The sequence below is a fragment of the Rhamphochromis longiceps genome, linkage group LG12 (genome assembly GCF_057381845.1).
Source record: "Rhamphochromis longiceps isolate RC_006_pf linkage group LG12, R_longiceps_female_GT1.1, whole genome shotgun sequence".
NCBI lineage: Eukaryota > Metazoa > Chordata > Actinopteri > Cichliformes > Cichlidae > Rhamphochromis > Rhamphochromis longiceps.
Genome location: NC_140568.1, coordinates 26851414 through 26869624, shown reverse-complemented (window position 1 = coordinate 26869624; position 18211 = coordinate 26851414). Strand labels below are relative to the sequence as shown.

The following is an 18211-nucleotide window of genomic DNA, read 5'->3' as shown; positions in this document are numbered from 1 at the left end:
ACCACCTGCACTCATGTATCTACTTAGCACTTTTAATTCTTATTTTTATGTCTATTTAATGCACTAGTATGTTTGCACTAAGTACCGCAGCAATTTCCTAATGTTGTAAACCTGCTCAACATTTGGCAATAAAACCCTTTCTGATTCTGATTCAGAAAAGCCTATATGGCACCAACAAACATACCATGTTTAAAATCACTTTTCTTCCACATTCTGATGCTCACTTTGAACTTCAGCAGGTCACTTTGACCAGATCTACAAGTTTTAAATGTAGATATGCAGTTTAATTCAATCTAATTGCTGCCGTGTGTTTGGTTCATTAGTTACTAGCAATAATACACCGTTGAGCTGTGTACCTAATAATGTGGCCACTGAATATATTTCTCTTTCTCACACTCTGTAGCCTACCAGTGATTAAACACCAAATACTCTAACATATTCAGTTTATGGTGATTTTTCAGAAAGTAAGAAGAGAATAGTTTTGCTCACATTTTTTGAAATCCTCCAAGTTTGTAAAATTAAATATGAAGATAAATCTTCAGGAAACATCTCGTATATAAATGTATCTAACTGTAATAAAAGCCAGATAACTGAGATAATACAACAGACTTATGTTTATTGTAAATCTGCTTAATCTGATCAATGATTTTCACATACAGAAACTATTGTGATTAACACTTAAACAGTGGACTGGAACCATTACATCCTGCTGTTGTAACACTTGGAATACTCGACTTGGAAATTTATATGACTGAGAGTCTCTTATAAACACTGAAACTGTGATTTTAGAACTACTTTTAATGGGACCCGTTTGTCTTGTGATCTATACGACATACAGCCCCCCCCCCGGAGCTGACACAGACACAGGAAATGTTAAGACACATAAACTTCCGTTAGAAACTTTATTGTTTGTATTTAGTGCAGTTAACATGAATTTGTCATGACAGAATCCATAACACAGTGGTTTGTGTGACTTAAACACAAACTTTAACACAGAATGGTTAATGAACACAGACGGTGCAATCTGGAGGAATGTTTTTTTTTCTTCAAAATAAAAGCACTAATAAATTAAAAATATATATACAAGATTGGTCGATATCATTAAAATTAAATAACATGCATGGGCTTCCTGGTGTATGAATCATGTTAAATTGTCCTCAGCCTCCTCTCAGACGTAAAGTCAACTCGATGGTGCTGTGGTTTCTGACGTTGTAGTCCTCCAGTTTGCCACCCTGCATCTCCCGGCCTTGGTGAATGAGCATCTGCTGGCTCGCTGGCACCCCCTCTCTTTTCTCGACTCTGTTCTTGAAGTTGCTCACAGTCTCGTCGAGCCTGATGTCGTAGGTGCTCGTTTGTCCCTTTTCATCATTTCTGAGGAACACCTGGGTCGGAGGAGGCTCGGTGACCAGCAGGGACACCTGGGAGCCGTGCTGTAAGCCGTAGTAGCTGATGGGTTTGGAGTCGTCGTTGAGAGGGGTCTTCTGGCCGTTTATGAAAACCAGCCTCTGCCTCTGGGGGTCGACTCCCAGCATGCTCTGGATTTTTATTTTCAGAGAGCCAACCGTGTCCTGTGGGTTCACCCTCACGGTGTGGGACCCACCCACCATAGTGATAGTTATATCCATGTTGGCTAGTCTGAAAGAATACAAAAATAGTTCCTTATAATACAAACGCTCAGGAAATAAAAGACTTTTCAGTTATTTCTCACAGGCTTGCTCAGTTTCCTACCTTGCGATGGCTTATTGAGGCAAAACAAACTTCTCCGGAAACTTGAAGTCTTCAGTCGTGCTCAGGTAAACAATGATGCTCACACAACAGCTGAGCGGAAAGTTTCAGCTCAGCTCTTTATATACTCTCCCGCTCAGCTGATCAGCGTCCGCCCACTCACTTAAGATTCGTTTTCCATCTCTGCTGTTACAACTTTCGGTTTCTAGTCTCCAAACATCACGCTGCGGTGCTATGGTGCTTGGGGTGGTTTGATCAGACTATCCTTCCTTAAAAACAAAACAAAACACAATTCGACCAACTTACAAATTAAGCCACGTGCAGCGGTCGTGCGTCAAAGGGCGTGTTCGGTTAAGAAATATGGAAATGTCGATTTTTGAGATCTCTCAGATTGAAATAAATTATGAATTTATTTCATTTTGAACACAAAGATATGCATTTTTTAAATTAACATTTCCTTTTTGCTGTATACCACTGGATTGCTAACTATCAGCAGATTACTATATCACTGGCAGATTACTAAAAATGAAAAAAACTTCTGTCTGTATAGGTGCACCGAGGCAGCAATGTTCAAGCAACAGAACTTGACCGAGAATCAGCACATTTGTAAGATTTCTTCATTGTTACTGGAGTTTATGAGAGCTATCGCTATGTTCAATGAAACTTAGCACAGAGAACTGTTCTTAGTTAATGCGGTGCATCGAATTTTTCCATAATTAAATGTTAATGGTAATTTTATTTATATGGCAAATGTCACAGCAATAAAGTCAATGTGCTTAACATAAAAGATATCATAGACATCATAGGCATCCTATGATGCCGTGGACACAGACACACACACACACACACACACACACACACACACACACACACACACACACACACACACACACTGTGAAAATAACACTGATCTGAGTCTGCTTTTGAATACGCACACAGTTGTAACTGACCTCAGGTCAGCGGGAAGCTTGTTCCAATGACGACAGTAATGTCAGCACCCTCAGCACTCTTCATGGTGAATTCACTTCCAGTCATTCTGTGCTGAAATGGAAGTTATAGTGATGTCAGTACTGGGTAATGTGTATGTAAGGACTGGCTGCTGCATTCTGAACATGCTGAAGTCTTCCTACTCAGGATTTGGATAGTCTTGCCAATTTAATGGATTAAATTCTTTTATAAATGCAAATGTTAATACTGCTAACAATACTCCAGTGTTAAACCACACTTCTGCAGCAGTGTAATATAAAGAGCCTTGGATATTAGTAAATATATCCTTTGAATTAAGGAGACGGGCATCAGCCACAATATTTAATTTTGAGTTATTAATTTATTGTTTCAAAAATTTTTGCTTTCAGTGATAAATGCAGGAACACACGTCAGATCACATATATGATATAGTAGAGTCTGTGAGGGACTAAAATGTGTAAAATTCCTATAGTGTATTGAATTTTGCAGCAGAAATAGCGACTCAGTCTTATATTGTCTAATTTTAGTGAACGTGTGAACTATAGCCTCAGTGTCCTGTTTTTTACTGACAGGCTTGGACCCGGTGTGGTCTTCTGCTGCTGTAGTCCTTCTGGTTCGATGAGCTGTGTGTTCATAGTTCTTCTGCATACCTTGGTTATAAAGATGGGTTGTTTGAGTCACTGTTTCCTTCTTATCAGCTCAAAGCATGTTGATCATGTTTAAATGTAGTGACCTGCTGCTATGTGACTGGCTGTTTAGATATTTGAGTTAATGAACAGCTGAATAGGAGCCCATTGAGTGTTTGTATCTCTCTTGATCTTTCAATGTGTAGTCTATCACTGACTAAATGATTTTTCAGAAAGGACAGCAAGGAAATGTGTCAATTTTAAATGTTTATATCAGAGAATATTTTTCCGTGTTTTTCCTTAAATGGTTTAAGTTCTGTTTGCTGACTCTCTTCCATTAGACCATAGGTGTCAAACTCTGGCCCGTGGGCCAAATTTAGCCCGCAGCCTAATTACATTTGGCCCGCGAAGCCATACCAAATTACTATTAGAGCTGGCCTACTGGTATTATACAGCTAATATATATATTGTTTGGTATTAAGCTTTGCTTGTTCCATATTCCGTTTTTCAGCAAAACGTGTTTGAGTCCACGTAGCTACGTAGCACTCATAATTCTTATTCTCATGTATATATCTCATGTATATCTCATGCACATATCTTTCTTTCTACATAGCACTTTAACTCTTATTGTCTGCACTGAAGCACTGCAGCAATTTCCTAATGTTGTAAACCTCAACATCTGGCAATAAACCCATTCTGATTCTGATTCTGATTCTGATAAGAAAAGATTCATTCTTATATCTGGAGGAATAAATATATTTCAGTAAATATTAACGTTAGCCCACGACTTTTTTTCAGTTTTGAATTTTGGCCCACTGTGTATTTGAGTTTGACACCCCTGCATTAGACCCTGACTTAGTCTTCCAAAATCTAAGCTCTAAGTTTGTGAAATTAGTATTGTTATTATAATATTTTGTATTTAACAGGATGAACACTAGTTTAATGTCCAATAAACTTGCATAGCCAGAGACTACAGAGACTGCAGCGTGTTGTGCGCTCTGCTGAGAAGGTGATTGGCTGCAGACTCCCATCTCTGCAGGACCTGTACACCTCCAGGACACTGGGGCGTGCAGGTCGGATCGCAGCTGACCCTTCTCACCCTGGACACAGTCTGTTTGACCTGCTCCCCTCAGGCAGGAGGCTCTGGTCCATTCGCACCAGAACCTCTCGCCATAAGAACAGTTTCTTCCCCTCTGCTGTTGGACTCATGAACAATAACCATATGACTGTTCCCAGCACTAACACATGACCCTACACTGTGTTCACTGCATCATTCCATGTTTGGCACTGATCACCACCTGCACTCATGTATATATATCTATCTACTTAGCACTTTTAATTCTTATTTAAAAGCGTTATATGACAGTATGTTTGCACTAAGTACCGCAGCAATTTCCTAATGTTGTAAACCTGCTCAACATTTGGCAATAAAACCCTTTCTGATTCTGATTCAGAAAAGCCTATATGGCACCAACAAACATACCATGTTTAAAATCACTTTTCTTCCACATTCTGATGCTCACTTTGAACTTCAGCAGGTCACTTTGACCAGATCTACAAGTTTTAAATGTAGATATGCAGTTTAATTCAATCTAATTGCTGCCGTGTGTTTGGTTCATTAGTTACTAGCAATAATACACCGTTGAGCTGTGTACCTAATAATGTGGCCACTGAATATATTTCTCTTTCTCACACTCTGTAGCCTACCAGTGACTAAACACCAAATACTCTAAAATATTCAGCTTATGGTGATTTTTCAGAAAGTAAGAAGAGAATAGTTTTGCTCACATTTTTTGAAATCCTCCAAGTTTGTAAAATTAAATATGAAGATAAATCTTCAGGAAACATCTCGTATATAAATGTATCTAACTGTAATAAAAGCCAGATAACTGAGATAATACAACAGACTTATGTTTATTGTAAATCTGCTTAATCTGATCAATGATTTTCACATACAGAAACTATTGTGATTAACACTTAAACAGTGGACTGGAACCATTACATCCTGCTGTTGTAACACTTGGAATACTCGACTTGGAAATTTATATGAGTGAGAGTCTCTTATAAACACTGAAACTATGATTTTAGAACTACTTTTAATGGGACCCGTTTGTCTTGTGATCTATACGACATACAGCCCCCCGGAGCTGACACAGACACAGGAAATGTTAAGACACATAAACTTCCGTTAGAAACTTTATTGTTTGTATTTAGTGCAGTTAACATGAATTTGTCATGACAGAATCCATAACACAGTGGTTTGTGTGACTTAAACACAAACTTTAACACAGAATGGTTAATGAACACAGACGGTGCAATCTGGAGGAATGTTTTTTTTCTTCAAAATAAAAGCACTAATAAATTAAAAAAATATATACAAGATTGGTCGATATCATTAAAATTAAATAACATGCATGGGCTTCCTGGTGTATGAATCATGTTAAATTGTCCTCAGCCTCCTCTCAGACGTAAAGTCAACTCGATGGTGCTGTGGTTTCTGACGTTGTAGTCCTCCAGTTTGCCACCCTGCATCTCCCGGCCTTCATGAATGAGCCTCTGCTGGCTCGCTGGCTTCCCCTCTCTTTTCTCGACTCTGTTCTTGAAGTTGCTCACAGTCTCGTCGAGCCTGATGTCGTAGGTGCTCGTTTGTCCCTTTTCATTTCTGAGGAACACCTGGGTCGGAGGAGGCTCGGTGACCAGCAGGGACACCTGGGAGCCGTGCTGTAAGCCGTAGTAGCTGATGGGTTTGGAGTCGTCATTGAGAGGGGTCTTCTGGCCGTTTATGAAAACCAGCCTCTGCCTCTGGGGGTCGACTCCCAGCATGCTCTGGATTTTTATTTTCAGAGAGCCAACCGTGTCCTGTGGGTTCACCCTCACGGTGTGGGACCCACCCACCATAGTGATAGTTATATCCATGTTGGCTAGTCTGAAAGAATACAAAAATAGTTCCTTATAATACAAACGCTCAGGAAATAAAAGACTTTTCAGTTATTTCTCACAGGCTTGCTCAGTTTCCTACCTTGCGATGGCTTATTGAGGCAAAACAAACTTCTCCGGAAACTTGAAGTCTTCAGTCGTGCTCAGGTAAACAATGATGCTCACACAACAGCTGAGCGGAAAGCTTCAGCTCAGCTCTTTATATACTCTCCCGCTCAGCTGATCAGCGTCCGCCCACTCACTTAAGATTCGTTTTCCATCTCTGCTGTTACAACTTTCGGTTTCTAGTCTCCAAACATCACGCTGCAGTGCTATGGTGCTTGGGGTGGTTTGATCAGAGACTATCCTTCCTTAAAAACAAAACAAAACACAATTCGACCAACTTACAAATTAAGCCACGTGCAGCGGTCGTGCGTCAAAGGGCGTGTTCGGTTAAGAAATATGGAAATGTCGATTTTTGAGATCTCTCAGATTGAAATAAATTATGAATTTATTTCATTTTGAACACAAAGATATGCATTTTTTAAATTAACATTTCCTTTTTGCTGTATACCACTGGATTGCTAACTATCAGCAGATTACTATATCACTGGCAGATTACTAAAAATGAAAAAAACTTCTGTCTGTATAGGTGCACCGAGGCAGCAATGTTCAAGCAACAGAACTTGACCGAGAATCAGCACATTTGTAAGATTTCTTCATTGTTACTGGAGTTTATGAGAGCTATCGCTATGTTCAATGAAACTTAGCACAGAGAACTGTTCTTAGTTAATGCGGTGCATCGAATTTTTCCATAATTAAATGTTAATGGTAATTTTATTTATATGGCAAATGCAAATGTCACAGCAATAAAGTCAATGTGCTTAACATAAAAGATATCATAGACATCATAGGCATCCTATGATGCCGTGGACACACACACACACACACACACACACACACACACACACACACACACACACACACACACACACACACACACACACACACACACACTGTGAAAATAACACTGATCTGAGTCTGCTTTTGAATACGCACACAGTTGTAACTGACCTCAGGTCAGCGGGAAGCTTGTTCCAATGACGACAGTAATGTCAGCACCCTCAGCACTCTTCATGGTGAATTCACTTCCAGTCATTCTGTGCTGAAATGGAAGTTATAGTGATGTCAGTACTGGGTAATGTGTATGTAAGGACTGGCTGCTGCATTCTGAACATGCTGAAGTCTTCCTACTCAGGATTTGGATAGTCTTGCCAATTTAATGGATTAAATTCTTTTATAAATGCAAATGTTAATACTGCTAACAATACTCCAGTGTTAAACCACACTTCTGCAGCAGTGTAATATAAAGAGCCTTGGATATTAGTAAATATATCCTTTGAATTAAGGAGACGGGCATCAGCCACAATATTTAATTTTGAGTTATTAATTTATTGTTTCAAAAATGTTTGCTTTCAGTGATAAATGCAGGAACACACGTCAGATCACATATATGATATAGTAGAGTCTGTGAGGGACTAAAATGTGTAAAATTCCTATAGTGTATTGAATTTTGCAGCAGAAATAGCGACTCAGTCTTATATTGTCTAATTTTAGTGAACGTGTGAACTATAGCCTCAGTGTCCTGTTTTTTACTGACAGGCTTGGACCCGGTGTGGTCTTCTGCTGCTGTAGTCCTTCTGGTTCGATGAGCTGTGTGTTCATAGTTCTTCTGCATACCTTGGTTATAAAGATGGGTTGTTTGAGTCACTGTTTCCTTCTTATCAGCTCAAAGCATGTTGATCATGTTTAAATGTAGTGACCTGCTGCTATGTGACTGGCTGTTTAGATATTTGAGTTAATGAACAGCTGAATAGGAGCCCATTGAGTGTTTGTATCTCTCTTGATCTTTCAATGTGTAGTCTATCACTGACTAAATGATTTTTCAGAAAGGACAGCAAGGAAATGTGTCAATTTTAAATGTTTATATCAGAGAATATTTTTCCGTGTTTTTCCTTAAATGGTTTAAGTTCTGTTTGCTGACTCTCTTCCATTAGACCATAGGTGTCAAACTCTGGCCCGTGGGCCAAATTTAGCCCGCAGCCTAATTACATTTGGCCCGCGAAGCCATACCAAATTACTATTAGAGCTGGCCTACTGGTATTATACAGCTAATATATATATTGTTTGGTATTAAGCTTTGCTTGTTCCATATTCCGTTTTTCAGCAAAACGTGTTTGAGTCCACGTAGCTACGTAGCACTCATAATTCTTATTCTCATGTATATATCTCATGTATATCTCATGCACATATCTTTCTTTCTACATAGCACTTTAACTCTTATTGTCTGCACTGAAGCACTGCAGCAATTTCCTAATGTTGTAAACCTCAACATCTGGCAATAAACCCATTCTGATTCTGATTCTGATTCTGATAAGAAAAGATTCATTCTTATATCTGGAGGAATAAATATATTTCAATAAATATTAACGTTAGCCCACGACTTTTTTTCAGTTTTGAATTTTGGCCCACTGTGTATTTGAGTTTGACACCCCTGCATTAGACCCTGACTTAGTCTTCCAAAATCTAAGCTCTAAGTTTGTGAAATTAGTATTGTTATTATAATATTTTGTATTTAACAGGATGAACACTAGTTTAATGTCCAATAAACTTGCATAGCCAGAGACTACAGAGACTGCAGCGTGTTGTGCGCTCTGCTGAGAAGGTGATTGGCTGCAGACTCCCATCTCTGCAGGACCTGTACACCTCCAGGACACTGGGGCGTGCAGGTCGGATCACAGCTGACCCTTCTCACCCTGGACACAGTCTGTTTGACCTGCTCCCCTCAGGCAGGAGGCTCTGGTCCATTCGCACCAGAACCTCTCGCCATAAGAACAATTTCTTCCCCTCTGCTGTTGGACTCATGAACAATAACCATATGACTGTTCCCAGCACTAACACATGACCCTACACTGTGTTCACTGCATCATTCCATGTTTGGCACTGATCACCACCTGCACTCATGTATCTACTTAGCACTTTTAATTCTTATTTTTATGTCTATTTAATGCACTAGTATGTTTGCACTAAGTACCGCAGCAATTTCCTAATGTTGTAAACCTGCTCAACATTTGGCAATAAAACCCTTTCTGATTCTGATTCAGAAAAGCCTATATGGCACCAACAAACATACCATGTTTAAAATCACTTTTCTTCCACATTCTGATGCTCACTTTGAACTTCAGCAGGTCACTTTGACCAGATCTACAAGTTTTAAATGTAGATATGCAGTTTAATTCAATCTAATTGCTGCCGTGTGTTTGGTTCATTAGTTACTAGCAATAATACACCGTTGAGCTGTGTACCTAATAATGTGGCCACTGAATATATTTCTCTTTCTCACACTCTGTAGCCTACCAGTGATTAAACACCAAATACTCTAACATATTCAGTTTATGGTGATTTTTCAGAAAGTAAGAAGAGAATAGTTTTGCTCACATTTTTTGAAATCCTCCAAGTTTGTAAAATTAAATATGAAGATAAATCTTCAGGAAACATCTCGTATATAAATGTATCTAACTGTAATAAAAGCCAGATAACTGAGATAATACAACAGACTTATGTTTATTGTAAATCTGCTTAATCTGATCAATGATTTTCACATACAGAAACTATTGTGATTAACACTTAAACAGTGGACTGGAACCATTACATCCTGCTGTTGTAACACTTGGAATACTCGACTTGGAAATTTATATGACTGAGAGTCTCTTATAAACACTGAAACTGTGATTTTAGAACTACTTTTAATGGGACCCGTTTGTCTTGTGATCTATACGACATACAGCCCCCCCCCGGAGCTGACACAGACACAGGAAATGTTAAGACACATAAACTTCCGTTAGAAACTTTATTGTTTGTATTTAGTGCAGTTAACATGAATTTGTCATGACAGAATCCATAACACAGTGGTTTGTGTGACTTAAACACAAACTTTAACACAGAATGGTTAATGAACACAGACGGTGCAATCTGGAGGAATGTTTTTTTTTCTTCAAAATAAAAGCACTAATAAATTAAAAATATATATACAAGATTGGTCGATATCATTAAAATTAAATAACATGCATGGGCTTCCTGGTGTATGAATCATGTTAAATTGTCCTCAGCCTCCTCTCAGACGTAAAGTCAACTCGATGGTGCTGTGGTTTCTGACGTTGTAGTCCTCCAGTTTGCCACCCTGCATCTCCCGGCCTTGGTGAATGAGCATCTGCTGGCTCGCTGGCACCCCCTCTCTTTTCTCGACTCTGTTCTTGAAGTTGCTCACAGTCTCGTCGAGCCTGATGTCGTAGGTGCTCGTTTGTCCCTTTTCATCATTTCTGAGGAACACCTGGGTCGGAGGAGGCTCGGTGACCAGCAGGGACACCTGGGAGCCGTGCTGTAAGCCGTAGTAGCTGATGGGTTTGGAGTCGTCGTTGAGAGGGGTCTTCTGGCCGTTTATGAAAACCAGCCTCTGCCTCTGGGGGTCGACTCCCAGCATGCTCTGGATTTTTATTTTCAGAGAGCCAACCGTGTCCTGTGGGTTCACCCTCACGGTGTGGGACCCACCCACCATAGTGATAGTTATATCCATGTTGGCTAGTCTGAAAGAATACAAAAATAGTTCCTTATAATACAAACGCTCAGGAAATAAAAGACTTTTCAGTTATTTCTCACAGGCTTGCTCAGTTTCCTACCTTGCGATGGCTTATTGAGGCAAAACAAACTTCTCCGGAAACTTGAAGTCTTCAGTCGTGCTCAGGTAAACAATGATGCTCACACAACAGCTGAGCGGAAAGTTTCAGCTCAGCTCTTTATATACTCTCCCGCTCAGCTGATCAGCGTCCGCCCACTCACTTAAGATTCGTTTTCCATCTCTGCTGTTACAACTTTCGGTTTCTAGTCTCCAAACATCACGCTGCGGTGCTATGGTGCTTGGGGTGGTTTGATCAGACTATCCTTCCTTAAAAACAAAACAAAACACAATTCGACCAACTTACAAATTAAGCCACGTGCAGCGGTCGTGCGTCAAAGGGCGTGTTCGGTTAAGAAATATGGAAATGTCGATTTTTGAGATCTCTCAGATTGAAATAAATTATGAATTTATTTCATTTTGAACACAAAGATATGCATTTTTTAAATTAACATTTCCTTTTTGCTGTATACCACTGGATTGCTAACTATCAGCAGATTACTATATCACTGGCAGATTACTAAAAATGAAAAAAACTTCTGTCTGTATAGGTGCACCGAGGCAGCAATGTTCAAGCAACAGAACTTGACCGAGAATCAGCACATTTGTAAGATTTCTTCATTGTTACTGGAGTTTATGAGAGCTATCGCTATGTTCAATGAAACTTAGCACAGAGAACTGTTCTTAGTTAATGCGGTGCATCGAATTTTTCCATAATTAAATGTTAATGGTAATTTTATTTATATGGCAAATGTCACAGCAATAAAGTCAATGTGCTTAACATAAAAGATATCATAGACATCATAGGCATCCTATGATGCCGTGGACACAGACACACACACACACACACACACACACACACACACACACACACACACACACACACACACACACACACACACACACACACTGTGAAAATAACACTGATCTGAGTCTGCTTTTGAATACGCACACAGTTGTAACTGACCTCAGGTCAGCGGGAAGCTTGTTCCAATGACGACAGTAATGTCAGCACCCTCAGCACTCTTCATGGTGAATTCACTTCCAGTCATTCTGTGCTGAAATGGAAGTTATAGTGATGTCAGTACTGGGTAATGTGTATGTAAGGACTGGCTGCTGCATTCTGAACATGCTGAAGTCTTCCTACTCAGGATTTGGATAGTCTTGCCAATTTAATGGATTAAATTCTTTTATAAATGCAAATGTTAATACTGCTAACAATACTCCAGTGTTAAACCACACTTCTGCAGCAGTGTAATATAAAGAGCCTTGGATATTAGTAAATATATCCTTTGAATTAAGGAGACGGGCATCAGCCACAATATTTAATTTTGAGTTATTAATTTATTGTTTCAAAAATTTTTGCTTTCAGTGATAAATGCAGGAACACACGTCAGATCACATATATGATATAGTAGAGTCTGTGAGGGACTAAAATGTGTAAAATTCCTATAGTGTATTGAATTTTGCAGCAGAAATAGCGACTCAGTCTTATATTGTCTAATTTTAGTGAACGTGTGAACTATAGCCTCAGTGTCCTGTTTTTTACTGACAGGCTTGGACCCGGTGTGGTCTTCTGCTGCTGTAGTCCTTCTGGTTCGATGAGCTGTGTGTTCATAGTTCTTCTGCATACCTTGGTTATAAAGATGGGTTGTTTGAGTCACTGTTTCCTTCTTATCAGCTCAAAGCATGTTGATCATGTTTAAATGTAGTGACCTGCTGCTATGTGACTGGCTGTTTAGATATTTGAGTTAATGAACAGCTGAATAGGAGCCCATTGAGTGTTTGTATCTCTCTTGATCTTTCAATGTGTAGTCTATCACTGACTAAATGATTTTTCAGAAAGGACAGCAAGGAAATGTGTCAATTTTAAATGTTTATATCAGAGAATATTTTTCCGTGTTTTTCCTTAAATGGTTTAAGTTCTGTTTGCTGACTCTCTTCCATTAGACCATAGGTGTCAAACTCTGGCCCGTGGGCCAAATTTAGCCCGCAGCCTAATTACATTTGGCCCGCGAAGCCATACCAAATTACTATTAGAGCTGGCCTACTGGTATTATACAGCTAATATATATATTGTTTGGTATTAAGCTTTGCTTGTTCCATATTCCGTTTTTCAGCAAAACGTGTTTGAGTCCATAAGAAAAGATTCATTCTTATATCTGGAGGAATAAATATATTTCAGTAAATATTAACGTTAGCCCACGACTTTTTTTCAGTTTTGAATTTTGGCCCACTGTGTATTTGAGTTTGACACCCCTGCATTAGACCCTGACTTAGTCTTCCAAAATCTAAGCTCTAAGTTTGTGAAATTAGTATTGTTATTATAATATTTTGTATTTAACAGGATGAACACTAGTTTAATGTCCAATAAACTTGCATAGCCAGAGACTACAGAGACTGCAGCGTGTTGTGCGCTCTGCTGAGAAGGTGATTGGCTGCAGACTCCCATCTCTGCAGGACCTGTACACCTCCAGGACACTGGGGCGTGCAGGTCGGATCACAGCTGACCCTTCTCACCCTGGACACAGTCTGTTTGACCTGCTCCCCTCAGGCAGGAGGCTCCGGTCCATTCGCACCAGAACCTCTCGCCATAAGAACAGTTTCTTCCCCTCTGCTGTTGGACTCATGAACAATAACCATATGACTGTTCCCAGCACTAACACATGACCCTACACTGTGTTCACTGCATCATTCCATGTTTGGCACTGATCACCACCTGCACTCATGTATATATCTATCTACTTAGCACTTTTAATTCTTATTTTTATGTCTATTTAATGCACTAGTATGTTTGCACTAAGTACCGCAGCAATTTCCTAATGTTGTAAACCTGCTCAACATTTGGCAATAAAACCCTTTCTGATTCTGATTCAGAAAAGCCTATATGGCACCAACAAACATACCATGTTTAAAATCACTTTTCTTCCACATTCTGATGCTCACTTTGAACTTCAGCAGGTCACTTTGACCAGATCTACAAGTTTTAAATGTAGATATGCAGTTTAATTCAATCTAATTGCTGCCGTGTGTTTGGTTCATTAGTTACTAGCAATAATACACCGTTGAGCTGTGTACCTAATAATGTGGCCACTGAATATATTTCTCTTTCTCACACTCTGTAGCCTACCAGTGATTAAACACCAAATACTCTAAAATATTCAGCTTATGGTGATTTTTCAGAAAGTAAGAAGAGAATAGTTTTGCTCACATTTTTTGAAATCCTCCAAGTTTGTAAAATTAAATATGAAGGTAAATCTTCAGGAAACATCTCGTATATAAATGTATCTAACTGTAATAAAAGCCAGATAACTGAGATAATACAACAGACTTATGTTTATTGTAAATCTGCTTAATCTGATCAATGATTTTCACATACAGAAACTATTGTGATTAACACTTAAACAGTGGACTGGAACCATTACATCCTGCTGTTGTAACACTTGGAATACTCGACTTGGAAATTTATATGACTGAGAGTCTCTTATAAACACTGAAACTGTGATTTTAGAACTACTTTTAATGGGACCCGTTTGTCTTGTGATCTTCACGGTATAGCTACAGCCCACCCCCCCCCCCCCGGAGCTGACACAGACACAGGAAATGTTAAGACACATAAACTTCCGTTAGAAACTTTATTGTTTGTATTTAGTGCAGTTAACATGAATTTGTCATGACAGAATCCATAACACAGTGGTTTGTGTGACTTAAACACAAACTTTAACACAGAATGGTTAATGAACACAGACGGTGCAATCTGGAGGAATGTTTTTTTTTTTCTTCAAAATAAAAGCACTAATAAATTAAAAATATATATACAAGATTGGTCGATATCATTAAAATTAAATAACATGCATGGGCTTCCTGGTGTATGAATCATGTTAAATTGTCCTCAGCCTCCTCTCAGACGTAAAGTCAACTCGATGGTGCTGTGGTTTCTGACGTTGTAGTCCTCCAGTTTGCCACCCTGCATCTCCCGGCCTTGGTGAATGAGCCTCTGCTGGCTCGCTGGCACCCCCTCTCTTTTCTCGACTCTGTTCTTGAAGTTGCTCACAGTCTCGTCGAGCCTGATGTCGTAGGTGCTCGTTTGTCCCTTTTCATTTCTGAGGAACACCTGGGTCGGAGGAGGCTCGGTGACCAGCAGGGACACCTGGGAGCCGTGCTGTAAGCCGTAGTAGCTGATGGGTTTGGAGTCGTCGTTGAGAGGGGTCTTCTGGCCGTTTATGAAAACCAGCCTCTGCCTCTGGGGGTCGACTCCCAGCATGCTCTGGATTTTTATTTTCAGAGAGCCAACCGTGTCCTGTGGGTTCACCCTCACGGTGTGGGACCCACCCACCATAGTGATAGTTATATCCATGTTGGCTAGTCTGAAAGAATACAAAAATAGTTCCTTATAATACAAACGCTCAAGAAATAAAAGACTTTTCAGTTATTTCTCACAGGCTTGCTCAGTTTCCTACCTTGCGATGGCTTATTGAGGCAAAACAAACTTCTCCGGAAACTTGAAGTCTTCAGTCGTGCTCAGGTAAACAATGATGCTCACACAACAGCTGAGCGGAAAGTTTCAGCTCAGCTCTTTATATACTCTCCCGCTCAGCTGATCAGCGTCCGCCCACTCACTTAAGATTCGTTTTCCATCTCTGCTGTTACAACTTTCGGTTTCTAGTCTCCAAACATCACGCTGCAGTGCTATGGTGCTTGGGGTGGTTTGATCAGAGACTATCCTTCCTTAAAAACAAAACAAAACACAATTCGACCAACTTACAAATTAAGCCACGTGCAGCGGTCGTGCGTCAAAGGGCGTGTTCGGTTAAGAAATATGGAAATGTCGATTTTTGAGATCTCTCAGATTGAAATAAATTATGAATTTATTTCATTTTGAACACAAAGATATGCATTTTTTAAATTAACATTTCCTTTTTGCTGTATACCACTGGATTGCTAACTATCAGCAGATTACTATATCACTGGCAGATTACTAAAAATGAAAAAAACTTCTGTCTGTATAGGTGCACCGAGGCAGCAATGTTCAAGCAACAGAACTTGACCGAGAATCAGCACATTTGTAAGATTTCTTCATTGTTACTGGAGTTTATGAGAGCTATCGCTATGTTCAATGAAACTTAGCACAGAGAACTGTTCTTAGTTAATGCGGTGCATCGAATTTTTCCATAATTAAATGTTAATGGTAATTTTATTTATATGGCAAATGCAAATGTCACAGCAATAAAGTCAATGTGCTTAACATAAAAGATATCATAGACATCATAGGCATCCTATGATGCCGTGGACAGACAGACAGACAGACACACACACACACACACACACACACACACACACACACACACACACACACACACACACACTGTGAAAATAACACTGATCTGAGTCTGCTTTTGAATACGCACACAGTTGTAACTGACCTCAGGTCAGCGGGAAGCTTGTTCCAATGACGACAGTAATGTCAGCACCCTCAGCACTCTTCATGGTGAATTCACTTCCAGTCATTCTGTGCTGAAATGGAAGTTATAGTGATGTCAGTACTGGGTAATGTGTATGTAAGGACTGGCTGCTGCATTCTGAACATGCTGAAGTCTTCCTACTCAGGATTTGGATAGTCTTGCCAATTTAATGGATTAAATTCTTTTATAAATGCAAATGTTAATACTGCTAACAATACTCCAGTGTTAAACCACACTTCTGCAGCAGTGTAATATAAAGAGCCTTGGATATTAGTAAATATATCCTTTGAATTAAGGAGACGGGCATCAGCCACAATATTTAATTTTGAGTTATTAATTTATTGTTTCAAAAATTTTTGCTTTCAGTGATAAATGCAGGAACACACGTCAGATCACATATATGATATAGTAGAGTCTGTGAGGGACTAAAATGTGTAAAATTCCTATAGTGTATTGAATTTTGCAGCAGAAATAGCGACTCAGTCTTATATTGTCTAATTTTAGTGAACGTGTGAACTATAGCCTCAGTGTCCTGTTTTTTACTGACAGGCTTGGACCCGGTGTGGTCTTCTGCTGCTGTAGTCCTTCTGGTTCGATGAGCTGTGTGTTCATAGTTCTTCTGCATACCTTGGTTATAAAGATGGGTTGTTTGAGTCACTGTTTCCTTCTTATCAGCTCAAAGCATGTTGATCATGTTTAAATGTAGTGACCTGCTGCTATGTGACTGGCTGTTTAGATATTTGAGTTAATGAACAGCTGAATAGGAGCCCATTGAGTGTTTGTATCTCTCTTGATCTTTCAATGTGTAGTCTATCACTGACTAAATGATTTTTCAGAAAGGACAGCAAGGAAATGTGTCAATTTTAAATGTTTATATCAGAGAATATTTTTCCGTGTTTTTCCTTAAATGGTTTAAGTTCTGTTTGCTGACTCTCTTCCATTAGACCATAGGTGTCAAACTCTGGCCCGTGGGCCAAATTTAGCCCGCAGCCTAATTACATTTGGCCCGCGAAGCCATACCAAATTACTATTAGAGCTGGCCTACTGGTATTATACAGCTAATATATATATTGTTTGGTATTAAGCTTTGCTTGTTCCATATTCCGTTTTTCAGCAAAACGTGTTTGAGTCCATAAGAAAAGATTCATTCTTATATCTGGAGGAATAAATATATTTCAATAAATATTAACGTTAGCCCACGACTTTTTTTCAGTTTTGAATTTTGGCCCACTGTGTATTTGAGTTTGACACCCCTGCATTAGACCCTGACTTAGTCTTCCAAAATCTAAGCTCTAAGTTTGTGAAATTAGTATTGTTATTATAATATTTTGTATTTAACAGGATGAACACTAGTTTAATGTCCAATAAACTTGCATAGCCAGAGACTACAGAGACTGCAGCGTGTTGTGCGCTCTGCTGAGAAGGTGATTGGCTGCAGACTCCCATCTCTGCAGGACCTGTACACCTCCAGGACACTGGGGTGTGCAGGTCGGATCGCAGCTGACCCTTCTCACCCTGGACACAGTCTGTTTGACCTGCTCCCCTCAGGCAGGAGGCTCCGGTCCATTCGCACCAGAACCTCTCGCCATAAGAACAGTTTCTTCCCCTCTGCTGTTGGACTCATGAACAATAACCATATGACTGTTCCCAGCACTAACACATGACCCTACGCTGTGTTCACTGCATCATTCCATGTTTGGCACTGATCACCACCTGCACTCATGTATATATCTATCTACTTAGCACTTTTAATTCTTATTTTTATGTCTATTTAATGCACTAGT

At 39.5% G+C, this 18211-nt stretch overlaps 4 protein-coding genes across 4 annotated transcripts; all 4 read right to left on the bottom strand.

The window, feature by feature from the left end:
- Positions 1-869: 869 nt before the first annotated feature.
- LOC146657417 (polyubiquitin-like) lies at positions 870-1866 on the bottom strand. The gene is made up of 2 exons (XM_085426964.1): positions 1729-1866; positions 870-1635 (listed from the first exon to the last, which is right to left on the bottom strand). Exon 2 carries the CDS (start codon positions 1623-1625, stop codon positions 1158-1160), a length of 468 nt encoding a protein of 155 aa, XP_085283090.1. The 5' UTR covers positions 1626-1635; positions 1729-1866; the 3' UTR covers positions 870-1157.
- A 3634-nt stretch (positions 1867-5500) lies between these two features.
- On the bottom strand, positions 5501-6501 carry LOC146657416 (polyubiquitin-like). Its single transcript, XM_085426963.1, has 2 exons — positions 6337-6501; positions 5501-6243 (listed from the first exon to the last, which is right to left on the bottom strand). The coding sequence occupies exon 2, from the start codon at positions 6231-6233 to the stop codon at positions 5769-5771; it is 465 nt and encodes a 154-aa protein (XP_085283089.1). The 5' UTR covers positions 6234-6243; positions 6337-6501; the 3' UTR covers positions 5501-5768.
- Positions 6502-9949: 3448 nt separating this feature from the next.
- Positions 9950-11107, bottom strand: LOC146657415 (polyubiquitin-like). The gene is made up of 2 exons (XM_085426962.1): positions 10970-11107; positions 9950-10876 (listed from the first exon to the last, which is right to left on the bottom strand). Exon 2 carries the CDS (start codon positions 10864-10866, stop codon positions 10399-10401), a length of 468 nt encoding a protein of 155 aa, XP_085283088.1. The 5' UTR covers positions 10867-10876; positions 10970-11107; the 3' UTR covers positions 9950-10398.
- A 3463-nt stretch (positions 11108-14570) lies between these two features.
- Positions 14571-15566, bottom strand: LOC146657414 (polyubiquitin-like). Its single transcript, XM_085426961.1, has 2 exons — positions 15426-15566; positions 14571-15332 (listed from the first exon to the last, which is right to left on the bottom strand). The coding sequence occupies exon 2, from the start codon at positions 15320-15322 to the stop codon at positions 14858-14860; it is 465 nt and encodes a 154-aa protein (XP_085283087.1). The 5' UTR covers positions 15323-15332; positions 15426-15566; the 3' UTR covers positions 14571-14857.
- Positions 15567-18211: the final 2645 nt, after the last annotated feature.